Here is a 17,147-nt window from a genome sequence, read left to right on the forward strand (position 1 = left end):
ATTTGAGTTAGCAGGCTAACTTGTGTTCGTATGCAGGAAAGCTGTTCGGATCTAGTCGCTGGCTGTGATCTGACGTGCGGCCAAGTGTTTCTGCGGAGAGCTCGGTGGCAACAATCGCCCTGGGAGCTGCTGTCAGCACAAGCTCAGGAAACGTACTCGGTTACTAAACGTAACCTCGGTTCTCTCTAGAAGAGCGAACGAGTACTGCGTCTTAGCTAAGACGCTACGGGAAAAGTCTCTTTTCACGAAATACTGAAGCAAAAAATTATCCTTAATTTTGTATTTTTGTAAAGCGCATTTGCAGCAGTACACAGCCATAGGCGAGACGGCTCGTTCGCTCATTGGCTTGTTCTGCGGCAACTGCACAGCCTATCGAGCGCGGGCTGATGCAACATCAGACCAATAAGGGCGCTTCGCGCCCTTCTTGCCACTTCCCGCCGAAATGGGTGTGGCCCAACCTATAAAAGGAGCTCGAAAAGACTGACTCACCTGATTTATTTCATCGCCGAAGCGAACCAGAGTGAATCGTGCGCACGGCAGAGAACGCAGTACTCGTTCGCTCTTCTAGAGAGAACCGAAGTTACGTTTAGTAACCGAGTACGTTCTCTTACGAGAGCTCTCTCGTACTGCGTCTTAGCTAAGACGCTACGGGAACCCAATGTAAAACGCCGTGCGCGCAGGGATCACACACCAATAAACCTGAAGCAACGCCCAGGATTTACAGTGCACAGTCACCTGAGGGACTCACAGAGAGTCCAGGACAGAAAAGGGAAAAAGCCCTCCGTCCCATATCTAGCAGCATCCGTAGATGCGGCAATATGACGTCACACAGCCGAGGCAAGGCCTGACCAATGTGGCAATGCGGGTCTTACGCAATACTGCCCATATAACAGTCGGCAGCGCATAGCGCTCGTGAACTCAGAATTCCCCTCAGGGCCCTGATTCGCCTATACCGACAGCAGCCTTGCTTGCAAGGTGGGAACCTCCAGGTTATAGAACCTGATAAATGTAGACGGCGAGGCCCAACCTGCCGCCATACATATATCCTGCAAGGAGATCCCAGTAGACCACGCCCACGACGAGGCGACGCCCCTTGTGGAGTGTGCTCTGACGCCCAACGGGCACTGAAGGCCCCTGGAAGCGTAAGCTAACGCTATGGCGTCAACTATCCATCTGGATAGAGTCTGTCTCGAAACAGCCATTCCCTTGGAACGCCCACCGAACGAGACAAATAGCTGCTCCGTCTGCCGAAAGGCAGCAGAGCGAGACACATAAGCTCTTAAAACCCTGACAGGGCAAAGAAGACTCGAGTCTCCATCCTCCCCTGACACCGGCAGGGCAGACAGGGCAATAACCTGAGCCCGAAACGGTGTGTTGAGGGATTTCGGCACATAACCGTGCCTAGGTTTGAGTATGACTCTTGAGTCATTGGGCCCAAACTCCAAGCACGACTGGCTCACCGAGAGCGCATGCAAATCACCCACACGCTTCACAGAAGCGAGAGCCAACAAGAATACTGTCTTGAACGACAGATGCTGAAGGCTAATCGATTGGATAGGCTTGAAAGGGGGACCTTTCAAGTCCTCCAAAACCGCCGCGAGGTCCCACATAGGGACTGACGGAGGTCTGGGAGGATTCAGCCTCCTAGCTCCTCTGAGGAACCGGATGACTAAATCATTCCTTCCTATTGACTGACCGGACGCCGTTTCAGAAAACGCCGCGATGGCAGCCACATAAACTTTGAGCGTGGATGGGGCTCTGCCCTTATCCAACAGCTCCTGAAGGAAGGAGAGGACCTCCGTCACCTCACAACTAAGGGGTGAATAACCTCGAGCTGTGCACCAGCTGGAGAACACCGACCACTTCGAGGCATACAGACGTCATGTCGACGGAGCTCTAGCCTGAGTGATGGTATTTAGCACTCCCACTGCGAGATCAGCGGGTAACCATTGAGTGCCCATACATAGAGGGACCACAACTCCGGTTGAGGGTGCCAAATCGAGCCCCTGGCCTGCGAGAGGAGATCTCTCCTCAACGGTACCGGCCACGGGGCGACATCTGCTAACTGCATCAAATCTGGGAACCATGGTTGGTTCTTCCAAAGAGGTGCTACAAGCAGTATTGAACATCTCGTTTCTCTCACCCGTTCTATCACCTGCGGAAGGAGGGAGACGGGAGGGAACGCATAATGCGGGCAGCACGGCCATCTCCGTGACAGCGCGCTTTCGTTCTTGGAAAAGAACGCGGGGCAGTGAGCGTTTTCGTGGGACACAAAGAGGTCCACCTCCGCCATGCCAAATCTCTCCCACAACAGCCGGACTGTTTGCGGGTGTAGAGACCATTCGCCCGTAGGAACATTGCCTCTGGACAGCCTGTCTGGACCCAGATTCTGCAGTCCAGGCACATGCACTGCTCTCAGCGAGCGCACGTTGCGCTGAGCCCAAATCAGGAGGCGTTCCGTCAGCCTGCACAGGTTTCGGGACCCGAGACCGACCTGGCGATTTATGTAGGACACCAGGGACATGTTGTCCGAACGGACTATGACGTGGTGATCCTTGATATGGGGACAAAAGCGCGTCAGCGCGTTCTCCACTGCCAGCATTTCCAGGCAGTTGATATGATGGAGCTTTTCCCGTTCTGACCATAGGCCAAAGGACGGTCTGCCTTCGAGCAGCGCTCCCCATCCCGAAGTGGAGGCGTCCGTCGACACCATTTTCACACTCGGGGAAGTCCCCAGGCTAACACCTGATCGGTACCAGCCGTCCGCTGTCCAAGGTGCTAGAGCCGCAACACAGCTCTGATCGACCTTGAAAAGCAGCCGTCCAGACGCCCACGCTCTGCGCGGCACCCGAGCCTTCAGCCAGAACTGCAGGGGGCGCATGCGGAGCAGGCCCAGCCGCAGAACCGGAGATGCTGAGGCCATGAAACCCAGCATCTTTTGACAGTGTTTGAGCGCCACAGTCGCGCCACAGCGGAAAGAACTCGCTGCACGCTGAATGCCCATCGCGCGCTGTGGTGACAGCCGCGCCGTCATGGAACACGAGTTCAGAACTATACCCAGAAACAGGATCGTCTGACTGGGGTTCAGCGAACTCTTCACCCAATTGACACTGAGGCCGAGCTTCTTGAGGTGATCGAGTAAAACGGCTCTGTGGTCCATGAGCTCCGCTCATGATCGGGCCAGAACCAGCCAGTCGTCCAAATAATTCAGCACTCGTGTGCCTCTGAGTCTAAGAGGAGCGAGCGCTGCATCCATGCACCTCGTAAACGTACGAGGAGCTACGGACAAGCCGAATGGCAGGACTGCAAACTGGTATGCCTGGCCCTCGAAGGCGAATCTCAAATATCGCCTGTGGTTTGACGCTATCTGTATTTGAAAATACGCGTCCTTCAGATCTATTGACATGAACCAGTCCCCTCTGCGAATCTGCGCGAGGAGCTTCCTGGTCGTGAGCATTTTGAAACTGTGTTTCATCAATGCCTGTTCAGCTGTCTTAGATCCAGTATGGGCCGGAGACCCCCGTCTCTCTTGGGCACCAGAAAGTATCTGCTGTACAGCCCCCCCTCGCTTTGAGACACAGGCTCTACAGCCCCTTTGCTCAACAGTTTTGATATTTCGGCCCGAAGTATGTGTGCTACTTCTGTTTTGACCGTAGTTTCGACGCGCGCTGAAAAGCACGGTGGGCGTCGAGAAAACTGTAGCGAGTAGCCTCTCTTTATAATGCCTAGCACCCAATCCGAAACCCCTGGAAGCACTGACCATGCATCTGCATGAATGGCTAAGGGCTGGATGCGAAACGCGCTCTGTTGACTGGGCAACGGCGGCGCTCGAGTGTGCTGCGCATCTGAGGCGGGGAGCGCGCTGATCACAGCGGGCAGATCGCTCTTCCTCGACCCCGTTCCGGCGCTTAACCGACTGGAGGGAGGCTGAGCGGGTCCCGTGGGACTCGATATATCTGCGAGTAACCGTGGGCTGCATGTGTGCACTTTTACCACTTTCAACTCGCTGTCTGCCTGTGCAGAATGTACGTGCACGGGCCTCGTTTTTACAGAAGCCCCGCGCCGTATGTGACATAGTGTATGTGGGCACTGGGAAGTGGGCACGTTTACTATGCGGCGCGCTCGACCGATCTGTGTCGATCTTATGTGCGCTAGCCCTGTGTGCAGGGCTGTGCTTACATGTGGAGATGGGCACTGGGTAGTGGGCATCGTCACTGCATTTATAGCACCATCGGCCGTGGCCGGACGAGCATGCACGGGTTTCGTTTTTACAGAAACCACATGACGCGTGTGACATAGTAATTGTGGGCACTGAGGGGTGGGCACGTTTACTATGCAGTGTGCGCGACCGACTTGAGTCGACATTATGGGCGCAGGCCCTGTGTGCAGGGCTGTGCTTACATGTGGAGATGGGCACTGAGGAGTGGGCATCGTCACTACATTTATAGCACCATCGGCCGTGGCCGGACGAACGTGCACGGGTTTCGTTTTTACAGAAACCACATGACGCGTGTGACATAGTGATTGTGGGCACTGAGGAGTGGGCACGTCTACTATGTAGTGCGCGTGATCGACTTGAGTCGCTTTTATAGGCGCGAGCCCTGTGTGAAGGGCTGTGCTTATATGCGGAGATGGGCACTGAGCAGTGGGCATCGTCACTACATTTATAGCACCTTCGGCCGTGGCCGGGACACCAGGAATTACACCTTTTTCGGGAAATATCTGGGTAGCCGTGATAACGGTTTTCGTGTGCAGGCAAGCGGGCAACCGTACAGGCTTGCGCATTGCAAACAACGCTGAAACAGTCACAATCTCTGGAAACTGAAACAGCGGCGCGCTTAGGTGAGAGCCCGGCCGCAGCGGAACTCGTACACCGGCGCTTCGATGAAGCAGCCATCGTGTGTAGTGCCGACGCAGCGTCATGCAGCATGCGTAGATGGCTTTCCCAGGATGGCTTCGGGGTTCCCGGCCTCACCGTAATCCTCTGCCGCGGTCCCCGCGGCGCGGGGCGACGGCCAGTAGAGCGAGAACGGGGGTCTCGAGCTGCGTTGCTGAAGCTGTTGTGATAACGGCTTTTGTGTGCAGGCAAGCGGGCAACTGTGCAGGCTTGCGCATTGCAGAAAACGCTGAGACAGTCACAATTCCTGGAACTGAAACAGCGGTGCGCTTGGGTGAGAGCTCGGCCACAGCGGAACTCGTACACCTGCGCTTCGATGAAGCAGCCATCGTTAGTAGTGCCGACGCAGCGTCACACAGGAGGCTTTAGATGGCAACACCGCTTTTGCCGCCGTCCAGCAGAGGGCGGACAAAGGTGCGTCGCTATCGCCTGTTCCACCGGCGGAAGTGAGTGGTAGTTCCTGTTTTTAGCATCATCAGTGTGGAGAATGCTAGTGAGACAGACGAACGAGTTCGTGCTGAATATGGAGCGTTCCAAGCCTTCGCCACCTCTTCGTGAAGCTCAGGAAGAAATGAGGAGGGCTTTGAGAAGTACGCTCATCCGAAAGGGAAATACCATCCAGCCGGGAACGAGAGGGGGGGGGGGCGCTGGTGCAAACCACTCGCGGCCGAGACTCATCGCGGCCAACACGAGCCTTCGCCCCGGCTCCTTCTCGATGTCAGCTCGTCTGCTGGGCTTCTGAGCAGAAGGCGCGAGATCCTCGGAGCTCGCCCAGCCCTCACTGCCCGAAGCTAGCAGAGAGCGCGTGTCCTCTTCCCCCGACGCGGCCCTGAGATCGACTTCCTCGGACGACGCGCCGGCAAACAGCGGGCGCTGCCCACCGGGAAGCGATGCAGGGGGGGCCGGTGAAGCAGGGCGAACCGGCGAGCTCGGTTGAGCTGAAGACGGTTCCAGAATCCGCTGGAAGCGATGCTTTTACGGCGCCTCAGCGCAGCGGAGAATGCAGGCTCAGAGAAAAAGGCCAGGCGAGTCCTCAGAGTCACCATGGCAACAGCTCGCAGTGGGGGCATCCGCCGTCAGCGAGCGAGCGCTGCATGATCTTCACCCAGGCAGGAGACACAGATGACGTACCGGTCTCCCTCGCTGAGTGAGGTTCTGACGAGCCGCAGGAAGGCATCTTAAAAAAGACGCGAGCTCTTTTACGAGTGTGTGTCGCAGGGCGAACACACACACACACATAAAGAACAGCTTGTATATAACAGGATTGAAAGGATATAGGCGCCGGATAGCGCAGCAGGAACGGCAATGGAAGGCGGCGATGCCAGCAGCTTCAGAATGGCTCGTCCTGCTGATGTGCTTTCTCAGACGGCGCTTGCTTCCTCCGTGATCCAGCGATGCGTGAGCTTCGCTGAAGAGATGAAAAATCAGGTGAGTCAGCCTTTTCGAGCTCCTTTTATAGGTTGGGCCACACCCGTTTCGGCGGGAAGTGGCAAGAAGGGCGCGAAGCGCCCTTATTGGTCTGATGTTGCATCAGCCCGCGCTCGATAGGCTGTGCAGTTGCCGCAGAACAAGCCAATGAGCGAACGAGCCGTCTCGCCTATGGCTGTGTACTGCTGCAAATGCGCTTTACAAAAATACAAAATTAAGGATAATTTTTTGCTTCAGTATTTCGTGAAAAGAGACTTTTCCCGTAGCGTCTTAGCTAAGACGCAGTACGAGAGAGCTCTCGTAAGAGAACTCAGGAAGTTATACTGTTCATATTTTTACAAGCAGCCTCTATGTGCAACTAAAGTGAATCACGCAATAATCACTAACAGCTGCAGCTCACTAAGGCTCCAGGAATGAGGGGAATCTTTCATATGAAAGATTAATCTCTCCCTTCAGTATTTACCTTCACTCATCATCTGCTTTCACCTTCACAGGCTCTTTTTGTGACTATACAGCCTATCTCGTCATAAGAGCTTATTTGCCAACTGACCAATGGATCATCCAAAAGATCATGTTCATCTAATCATCAAAAGTGATAGAAAAGCATTTGGTTAGCTCGAGTATGACACTTATGTCGAACTCACAGTGCCTCCCTGGAACTTAATAAGGAAGAAAAGAAAATAAATACAATTGATTCTGGAAGACTTTTACATTGTTATTTAACATTTATGTTTCAAATAAATGCTGTTCTTTTGTACCTTTTAGTCATCAAAGAAACCTGAAAAAAATCACGGTTTCCATATCACGGTTTCCATAAAAAATATTAAGCAGCACAACTGTTTGATAATAAGAAAACAATGTAAATGAGCACCAAATCAGCATATTAGAATGATTTTTATAAGATCACATGACACAAATTTAGCTTTGCCATCACAGGAATAAATAACATAAAGAAAATATATTATATAATATATATTAATAATAACTGCCATTATTGGGTTAAATGAGAAAATATCAAGTAGATATTACAAAAAGTAGCTTTAGAAAGAAATATTTTATTTGATACAACATAAAATGTACTACACATAAACGTTTAGGCTACAATGGCCTAACATAAACTATGAAACATAAACAAAGATAATCGGAGGAAATCTCCATATCTTTTGTTCATATAATGAAAGTCGTAACCAAATCACCTTGGTTACCAACAGTCTTCTTTTTCTTAGTTACCAACATTCTTCATTATTTTATTTTATGTTCCATAAAATAATCTAAGTTATGCAGGACTGAAATAACACGAGGGAGTAAATTATCACAGAACTTTTCTTATTGGGTGAACTCTCACTTTATTATTATTATTAATTTTAATTTGTATTATTTTTTCAATTAATAATTTTGTTGGCTAAATTCATCAAAAAGCCTATTTAAAATATAACACAATACTGACTTCTTATTTACTGAACTGTTGTTTAAAATCACATTTGCACATACTATTCGGATATAAATAGCCCTCGTGCGTTATCGTCGTTTTTCATATGATATAAATATAAGACAAAAAATCATACAGGGCCTTTTTTATTTTGCCCCAATATTTTACATTTTAAGGGCATATAAATGCATTTTATATCACGCAGTGAATTGTTACCCTGCATAATTTTTGTCAACAGTCAACTGTATTAAATGTAAGATGAGATTATATATATATATATATATATATATATATATGAGAAAGTGAAAAGTGACTAAAATGACAGCTAAGTATGGTGACCCATACTCAGAATTCTTGTTCTGCATTAAAGTGCACACACAGCAGTGAACACATACCCAGAGCAGTGGGCAGTTGGGGGTTCAGTCGTGGTATTGCCAGCCCGAGACTCAAACCCACAACCTTAGTGTTAGGAGTCATACTCTCTAACCACTAGGCCTTCACTTCCCCATTAATTTAAAATATATAGGCCTATAGCTACCACTTTTTATGCATCAGTTTAGTGTACATAGCCTATTTAAAATTTTAATTATTTTCAGCACAAACATGCCAATTTCCTTGCAATTGAGATTTAAAATAAAATTCCATAAATTTTAATTAAATACATTTTAAAGTAGATGTTTATTTGCATTTTTCATTGATTGCAGCAGCATTAATTCAACAAATTATAACCATATCCATTCAGAACCAACAAAATGGGGAATTATGTAATGCAAAACTTGTATTTATCAAATATTTTTGGGCCTTCTGAATTGGCTGTTTTGAGTTAAGGGTGATGGGATAGGAAACTTTGCTCCACTATCTAAAAAAGGCAATGAGTCGACTTCACAGGAACTTCAAAGCATAATGACCTAACCCTTAATAGTTTGCTTGTGAACAAAGTGTTTACAAATGGTATTTCTTCAGAGTAGCAGAATTAGTAATAAAGGCAAAGTGCTGAATGTGACTCCATGGGAACTTGTAATGAATATCCCAGAGCAGAGCATCGCTTAGTTGACATGAGTAAGTCCTCAGCACATCAGACATGATTCAGTGAATGTGACTCTTCTGTACATGATTCACTGTTCCATGTTAAAGAACATTGTTCCTCTACGTCTGGCTCAGAAAGTCACCACCAAAAGGTTCAAAGAACTATGGTCTAAATGGGACAAACTGTAGCAACTTTTACCTAAAATAAATAAATGAAATAAATCACATTAATGTAAACAAACCAACACTGGGGGTTTGAAGTTAGGTTTACACTCCTGACACACATTGAAAAGTTACATTTAGGATGATGGAATAAACTTTTATTTAATGCAGTCTGTGAGGTTCATGAAAAGCTCTGTCGTTTTCATACCCTTTAGTGTCACGTTCCAGTTTAATCCCTGTTGGAGGGGTCAAAGACCTTACAAATCGTGCAAAAGAGGTGCCGTTTTCAGAAGTGAGGCAATCCTTATACTCAAACAGACACAAATCCCCCAGGAGTTGGCTGGATACAAAATAGATCAAGATGGAGCTTTCCCCCCACATCCTTTTTGAATGAAGGTTCATGAAGATGAGTGCTCTGTTCCCTGTTTGTCTTGTTTCACCTGTCAGGTTGTGCTCCTATGGGAGACGGCATGTATGAGAGAGTGTGGATATGCCTGGTACCTCACGATAAGCTCTTCTGATTGTAGAACGAAGTGACCACTGCCTTGGCATGGGTCGGTAGGAACCTTTCTGGTTCTGGTTAGCAAACTAAAGCCACTCATGAGAGATCAGGCCCTTACTGATCTGAGCCTATTGCTCGTTTCTAAACACTCAAAGGCTAAAGTGCTCAAATGCTCATGTGCAGTCAAGCAGGAAAATTAGCTTAGGATACAATGTTTCACTGCAGCTACTGTTTAGATCAGGGAGTGATACTGAAACCTGCTGAAATGGACTCAGGTCAAGGAATTTGATTCTTCATGACTATATTTTATAACACTAATCAAGAGTTTTATGAGACTAAATATATATGCAAAGTTGGTCCAAAGTTTAGAATAACCAGAGTATGTTGATGTTTTTGAAAGAAGTCTCTTATGCTTACCAAGGCTGCATTTATTTAATAAAAATACAGTGAAAACGTCTCAGGTTACTTATGTAAACATGGTTCCCTGAGTAGGGGACGAGACACTGTGTCCTCTAGTGGTCACTATGGGGTATGCCTCATCATGACCCGTGTCTGAAGCATACTTAAAAAAAAAAAAAAAAACTATAACATGTTGGCCGGCAACAGTTCAAGATATCACTACCGGCGACTAAAGTTTAAATAGACGCTGAGAGAACACGTCATCCACTTTTTCATTTAAGCTTGAGTCCGAAGCATGGCAAGAAACCTAGAGGACGCAGTGTCTACGCAGGGAACCATGGTTACATAAGTAACCTGAGACGTTCCCTTTCAAAGGAACTTTGAACTGCATCCTCTAGGGGTCGCTATGGGGCACAGTATACCCATGCCACCATGCTAAGGTGAATGCATGCCGAAAACCATGGCGAGTACTAAGTACTAACTCTACCAAAGCTTTAAGGGAGTTGCCCCTGGGACGTTAGATGGCTGTCTGTGACAATTTCCTCTGCGGCTAAAGGCTATAGGCCTAGGTTACATACCCCAAAAACTTACCTGTTAGGGCCAGACTCCTGGGCCCGGGGTAGAGCTCAAGGCTTGGAATCAGGAATAGATTCCTTTAAGGGGATATGACCAGGAGCCTAGCATCATACTAAGTCTGCATGAGCTTGCTGAAGGAACTGTCTCAACAGATCCCTGGTAGCAACACCCTGTTAAAATAGGTATCAAGAGGATACATAGGTAAAGTTGTGCCCAAGGTGGAACCGGGGCTTTAACCAACCCTAGATAGGGCACGAAGCACGTAGCCCTCACCATATAGGATTTAAGAAAGAATGCAAAGTACTATCGTGCGAACTTACCACAGTGTGGATTTTAGAAAGTGTACAAAGACTACATGTGCACACTTACCATAACATGAATTTTAGAAATACCGTTCTAAATGTAAATGGTGCATCCCAAGAACAATATATTTGAGAAGTCATCAACTCGATCTATTGTATAATGCTGGAATGGCTAGCAGTAATATATCTAGCTGAGGGAGCAACACTCATGGCACTCAGTAGAGGGCAGGGGCTCATCCTACAGCATGATTGTTAGAAATCGGAAGGTAAGCGTACTTCAAGCTTAGGGCCTATGAAGGGCCTGGTTCACCTGATGCTGCTGGTTCCAGGTGCTCTGGGAAAACAGACAACTTAATTTTTATGTGAGAGGAGAACTCTAAATTCAGAAAATGAGTAGCGTGCTCAGAGGCAACCCTTTGATAAAGGGAAGCACTGCTACTACCACGGCCACAAAACTACCACGAGAACAGCCCACAGAGCGAGGAATCCAACTCCTCAGAAAGGGAGAGAATTCAAACACTCGAAAGAAGCACCATGCTCACAATAACCCTCAATGGTGAGGGGAGCGATGCTTCAAAAGTGTGTCAACAAAGACACACTGGTTAAGTGGAGCCCAAGGCGAGTACCAGGGTCTAAGCCAACTTCAACAGAGAAAAGGAACAAGGCTAATAATGCGTAACCCTTACATTACAGGATTTCAGAAAGTGCGCAAAGTGCTCAGCGTGGACACTTACCACCATGTGGATTTCAGAAAGTGCACAAAGCTTAGCGTGTGCACTTACCATAGCATGGATTTAAGTGCTTCCCAAGCATCTGCTCACAGATGCCTGGAAGTACTGAGCCAAACGGGAGTGTCAAGCTCAAAAAATAACCCTCTGAGATGAGGGGAGGACTGCCTGAGACAGCATTCACAAGAAGTTTCTCGCAAATGCCACCTAAACTTCCCGCTCGATGCCTCAGCAAGAGGGTATATCCTGGTGACCAGGAAGCCCCTCAGGGCAACCTAGCTATGGCGTACATGCACTCCTAAACGCTGTATACTTCAAACAAAACAGTCAATGAAGATGAAGAAGAGAATGACGTGTTCTCTCAGCACCTACTTATACTATTGTCACACCGGTAGTGACATCAGGAGCTGTCACCGACCAACATGTTTTTGGTGTTTTTTGAATGTACTGTATGCTTCAGACACAGGTCACAACGAGGCATTCCCCACAGCGACCCCTAGAGGACGCAGTTCGAAGGAAAGGAAACTGTAGTATTGTGTGATATTATAATTAACTGTTATATATTTTAAAATGTAATTTATTAGTCATGACAAAGCTGAAATTTTAGCACCATTACTGCAGTCTTCAGTGTCACATGACCCTTCAGAAATCATTCTAATATGCTGATTTGATACTCAGTAATTAGCCGTTATTATTGGTGCTCAATTATTAATAATTGTTCTTATTATCAGTGTTGAAAACATGTTTACGCTGCCAATTTGCTTATTATATATTTTTTGAAAACCTATGTTTTTTCAGGATTCTTTGATGAATCGAAGTGGAAAAAAACATTTATTTGAAATAACATAAATAATTAGTAACATTATAAATGTCTTTGGTGTCACTAATTAAATTTTTTTTTTTTTTTTTTTTTTTTTACCTAAAACTTACCTCAAACATTTGAATGGTAGTGTATCATGTTTTCACAAATACATTAAGCAGAAAAAAATTTATCTAACATTGATAATAATAAGAAATGTTAAAGAAGCATATTAGAAGGATTTATAAAGGATCACAAGTAACACTGAAGACCAGAGTAATTCAGCTTGACAAAAATTACTACTGTTTTTACTGTATTTTTGTCAAAAATAAATGCAGCTTTGCAGAACACAAAAGACATCTTACAAAAACATGAAAAAAAGTAGTGAATATAAACGTACTCCAATAAAACATAAAAAAATGTATATCCTCTCATCAATACAAACCTGTTTCTCATTACCATTAATTTACACCAGCATCAGCTATTCCTAATTTTACTCTAAAACTGTCAACTACAAACATGTAAATGAAGCCAGTGAGATGCCAATGCCACCCATTAAGCCCCTCAGCACCTCCAGGCTGGTGAGCACGTTCCTCTGAGTAAAAGCTGAACACTTCTGCATCACTCCATCTCAAACTCCACACAAAGGAGACCACTAGATGTATTTTCACTGGCATATATTTTAATGTTAGCTTCACAAAATGACACTAGTATTTGTGAAGTAAAACGAGTCTAAATGGGCCATTTCAGCCAGGGTAAACACATTTAGCAATGAGGTCAGAGGCTGCAGCAGTGGAGTCGAGCAAGTTAGATAATTTTATCAAAATGTTTAACGTCCTGCTAAACCTTTTGGGAAAAGTAAGAGCGGCAGCTGCTATTGACTTTGGCAGCCAAGCATATACTCAAGGCTTTAAACATGTAAATCAAAATGATCCATCTTCAAATGTAAGTAGACGTTTCATACCTGGTTAGTTGTAGGTCCTGCCAGAGATGCAGCATTGGACGGATGGCATAAAGCATGCTATGTATGTGTATACATCTTTGGTTGGGAACCCCAGCTCTAATGACTTCCGAAAATAAGAAGATGGACATTTTCTTAACGACTGTATGGGGAAGTTATAATATTACAGCTGACACTTGACTTACAAGGTGGATAAAACACTATTATGTTTCAAGTTCCAGATATACTCATTACTTGCCAAAAAGGTTCACGTCCACCTTCATCTCATGCTTTGTGTGAAGGGTATGTATAATCTTACGTTTTCACAGACTTAAACCTTCAGCATCGGTGAAAAGCAGAGTCCTCTGTACACTTGAATATGTCATTGTGACCTTCAGTGCAATAGCATATAGAGTTCCATGCGAATTCCCTGAGCTGTTTTCGTTCAGCTTTCATTCCTCTCCAAGTAGTAGTAATTGTTTGTGGAGCTTTAAAATGGCTTGCTAATTTTCTTGAGCGTTTTCTACATTCTTTCTGCGACCTGGAAAAACAGCTTACCTTCCAAAAAGATTTTAAAGAACATGACAACTCACTGCTGCCTGGGCAGATTTCATGGATGTTGGAGTATTTTTTGCTAGAAATTGACGTATCCAATGGGCCTATGCTAACGAAAACGTCATTTTGATTCAAATTTCAGGCTAAAGAAATATTTACACACATTAACAATGCATTCTAAGTAGCCCTATACATGTTTTTTTCCCCCCCTGGGAATCAGACCCAAAACCTTGGTGCAATGCTCTACCAGTTGAGCAAACAGGAAGAGAAAAAGAACAAGAGAACTAGAAAGAGTTGCACAGCTCATTATTGTTTCACTCATTGTTTACAAGCTCTTGAATTAGTTTCCATTCTCAAGATGTGGGTGAAATTGGTTCATTTACTTAACACTGCACATTTGCTTTCATTTAGCTATGATAAAGAACAGGAAAATCCCATTTAAATCTGATGCTTTAAAAGTACAGATCTATTTTCTCTCCTTTTCTCTTTCTCATTTCCAGCATCTCTGTTTGTCACTATACACACTTCGCGTCTTGATGACACATTGGATTTGCAGCTCTGGACTTGGCTGGTCCAGAGGGAAATCATGGTTTTTAATGGGAAACATGCTTCAATCCTGTTAGGGACATATTAGTCTTCATTGTATTCCTCCTCTGAGCATTCCATAACACTAAACACAACTTGAGGACAGAGAGGAACAGAGGTACACTTTTTGGGAACGCAGTCTTGCTTTAATTACACAGCACTGACACCTCAAAACTGAAACCAAGAGCATAGAGTTTGTTTATGTTGTGTTAGGGGGACATTGGTTTAATCTAGATTTGCTGGATAAATACACACTGAAGCCAGAACAAGAGAAGAGCGCAGCCGCAAGCAACAAATGCATCGTAGGGTGTGTGTTTTAGGAGCGTGTTACAATTCAAACAAACGTTCTGTGTGGACAAGGGAAAAATCTGCCGGTGGTGCTTTGCATGGTAAATAAATCCAGGCCCCTAAATCAATATGGTTCTCACACACAGTGAAAAACACATTAGACGAAACACATTACCAAAGAAAATCTCCTGTTATAAGAAAAACCTGGAGCAATGCAATAGTAACAAGATCCTGGATGTGACTAGTTATTCCGAAGCATTTTGATGACATCAAGTAATGGGTAGGTGCTTTTCATAGTTATTAGGTTTTAAAATAAATTATTATTATTCAGGTGTATTTTTAGTGACCGTTTCTGCTGGTAACATAGTACCAGTAGGTGGCAACAAATAAGTGAGTCAATGAACTAATTCAAAAACACTGATTCAGAAATTAAACAAGTGACTGTCTTTATGAGTCAATAAATAATTCCCTCAAGCAATTAGTTCAAAATTTAAATTAAACATTTACTCAATGATTCGTTCAAAATACAGATTTATTCAGAAATTGATCAAAACAGTGTCTGAATTCAGAAAAATAAAACATACTAGCATACTACTTACTATTTGTACTACATCTTCATATGGCATAAAATACTTATAGTATGCTAGTACACTATTCTGAATTCAGCCAATGATTCATTCCAGAAAGAAAAAAGTGGCCCAGTCTTTAAGAGCAAATCAACTGATTCACTCAAAAACACGAAAATCTTTTTAAGTGAGTCAATTAATAATATACTCAGTGATTAGTACTCAGATAGACTAAAACAAATAACAATCTTTAAGAGTCAATAAATGAATCATTAACTTAACCGATTCCTACAAAAACAGTGGATGAATTCAGTATACTGCTTAGTATTTGTACTATAAAACAGTAAGAGTAGTATGCTGCCCTCAATTCAGGCACTCCAGAGAGAATGATGATGATGAATGAGTCAAATTCACTCAATTCAAAAGCAATGATTCATTCAGGATGAAACAAGTGACTACTGAGTGAATCATTATAGACTTTTTAATTAGACTAAAATATAACATTTCATCATAATTTATTTCTCACTTTGTCAGACATCTCAGATTGTTCACTGAGCATATTGCAGGATTGCCTTTTCCTCAAAGGATCCATGCAGTGTCAACTTTGGTCAAAAGGAGATGTCTTTCAGAGATATACTGTAACAGCCTTTCTGTCACAGCTCACTCAGCCGAACAGAGCCAATGTGTGTAACTATGACTACAGTGATATCTGTTACTGTGATGGACTTCATCCATTCTGACATCATCTACATTGATCTCATTCAACTTGTGTGTATGTTAGAGCAACTGGGAGTAAATGTGACGCTTAGTGGGTTAGGTACTCACCCTTCTCGGGTGTTCTCGAGGACAGACAACGGGGAGAGATGGTGGGGGCTGCCGATGTCGTGGTCCAGGCGGGGCTGCCTGGGGGGCAGGTCAGGTCCAGAAGAGAGCAACTCAAGTGGGGCTCCATTGTGTGTTGAGCTGGAGCCGGCGTACAGGCCTGGAACACAAACAAAACTAATGTGCAAAACATGCCTGATAAACCTCAAGGAGCCCTCAAGAACAGCACATTGACCAAATTAAATCCCCACAAAACAGCCCTTAATGGCAACAAGCGCTTGTTATGACAACACAAACTCACCAAGGCCCTTTTGGATGAAATTAAATGTTCCTGTTAGTTGCTGTTAGCAATTTACCGTAAATGATTTATGTTGCTATGCAGAATGGATTTGATTGACTGTTTCAGTTTTGAATGTAACATCTTTGAAAGATCAGTTCAATTTTAATGGAATGGCAGAACTGGTAAGTATAGACAGATCTACTTGAAGCTACTTGTATTGAAATGAAAGGAACAGTATCTTTAGCCAGGGACACATAACCTTGAAGCAAAAAACAGCAGATGTATCAACTTCATCCACAGTTTATAATGGAAAAAACAGGGTAGATCAGCTCCAACTGCTCCAAATGTCATCCCACTATTAAAGCAAACCAGGCCAGAAGAAATTGATAGCTGCTTGTTCCGTAAAGGGGCTTCTGCCGTCCCCAGGCTTCTTGTGCAGCCTGAGAGACTGACAGGCGGACACTCTTCCTGGTTGCTCCGGCTGTTAATGTGTTCCTCTGAATTTGCCCAGTAATTGTTTTCCCAGAAGCCCTCTGGAGGGACGACTGTGCACTGACAGTCGTCAGCGGCCCGTCCCAGCACCCCTCTTGTTTGTGCTCCTCTTCATCTGCTTTATGGTGAAAAAGTGGGGCCCATCTGACAGTTTTCTGAACTGGTTACAAACTTGATTCATTACCCGAAATCATCAATCAAAGTCTTTAAATGCTTTCTCCTTTAGCCCTAACATCTGCTACCAGACTGGGAAGCATTCAACATGTAATGGCCATGATTGCTTTAGTTGTTATCTGCTGGAGAGAGGGGGGGAGGTGCACCAGGAGGCAGAATCAGACTCTAAAGGCTGAGAGTGACTGTGAATTTCTAAA

The 17,147-nt window shown here is 45.1% G+C and overlaps 1 protein-coding gene across 3 annotated transcripts in view; it reads right to left on the bottom strand.

Moving 5' to 3' along the window:
• Window positions 1-17,147, bottom strand: part of LOC132114723 (zinc finger protein GLIS1-like) — an 83,535-nt gene that overhangs the window by 6,430 nt on the left and 59,958 nt on the right. For all 3 annotated transcript variants that reach the window (XM_059523002.1, XM_059523003.1, XM_059523001.1), the window contains exon 8: window positions 16,008-16,164. In XM_059523002.1, coding sequence (XP_059378985.1) covers window positions 16,008-16,164 — 157 coding nt within the window. The remainder of the gene's footprint in view (window positions 1-16,007; window positions 16,165-17,147) is intronic.

The sequence above is a fragment of the Carassius carassius genome, chromosome 34 (assembly GCF_963082965.1).
Source record: "Carassius carassius chromosome 34, fCarCar2.1, whole genome shotgun sequence".
Lineage (NCBI taxonomy): Eukaryota > Metazoa > Chordata > Actinopteri > Cypriniformes > Cyprinidae > Carassius > Carassius carassius.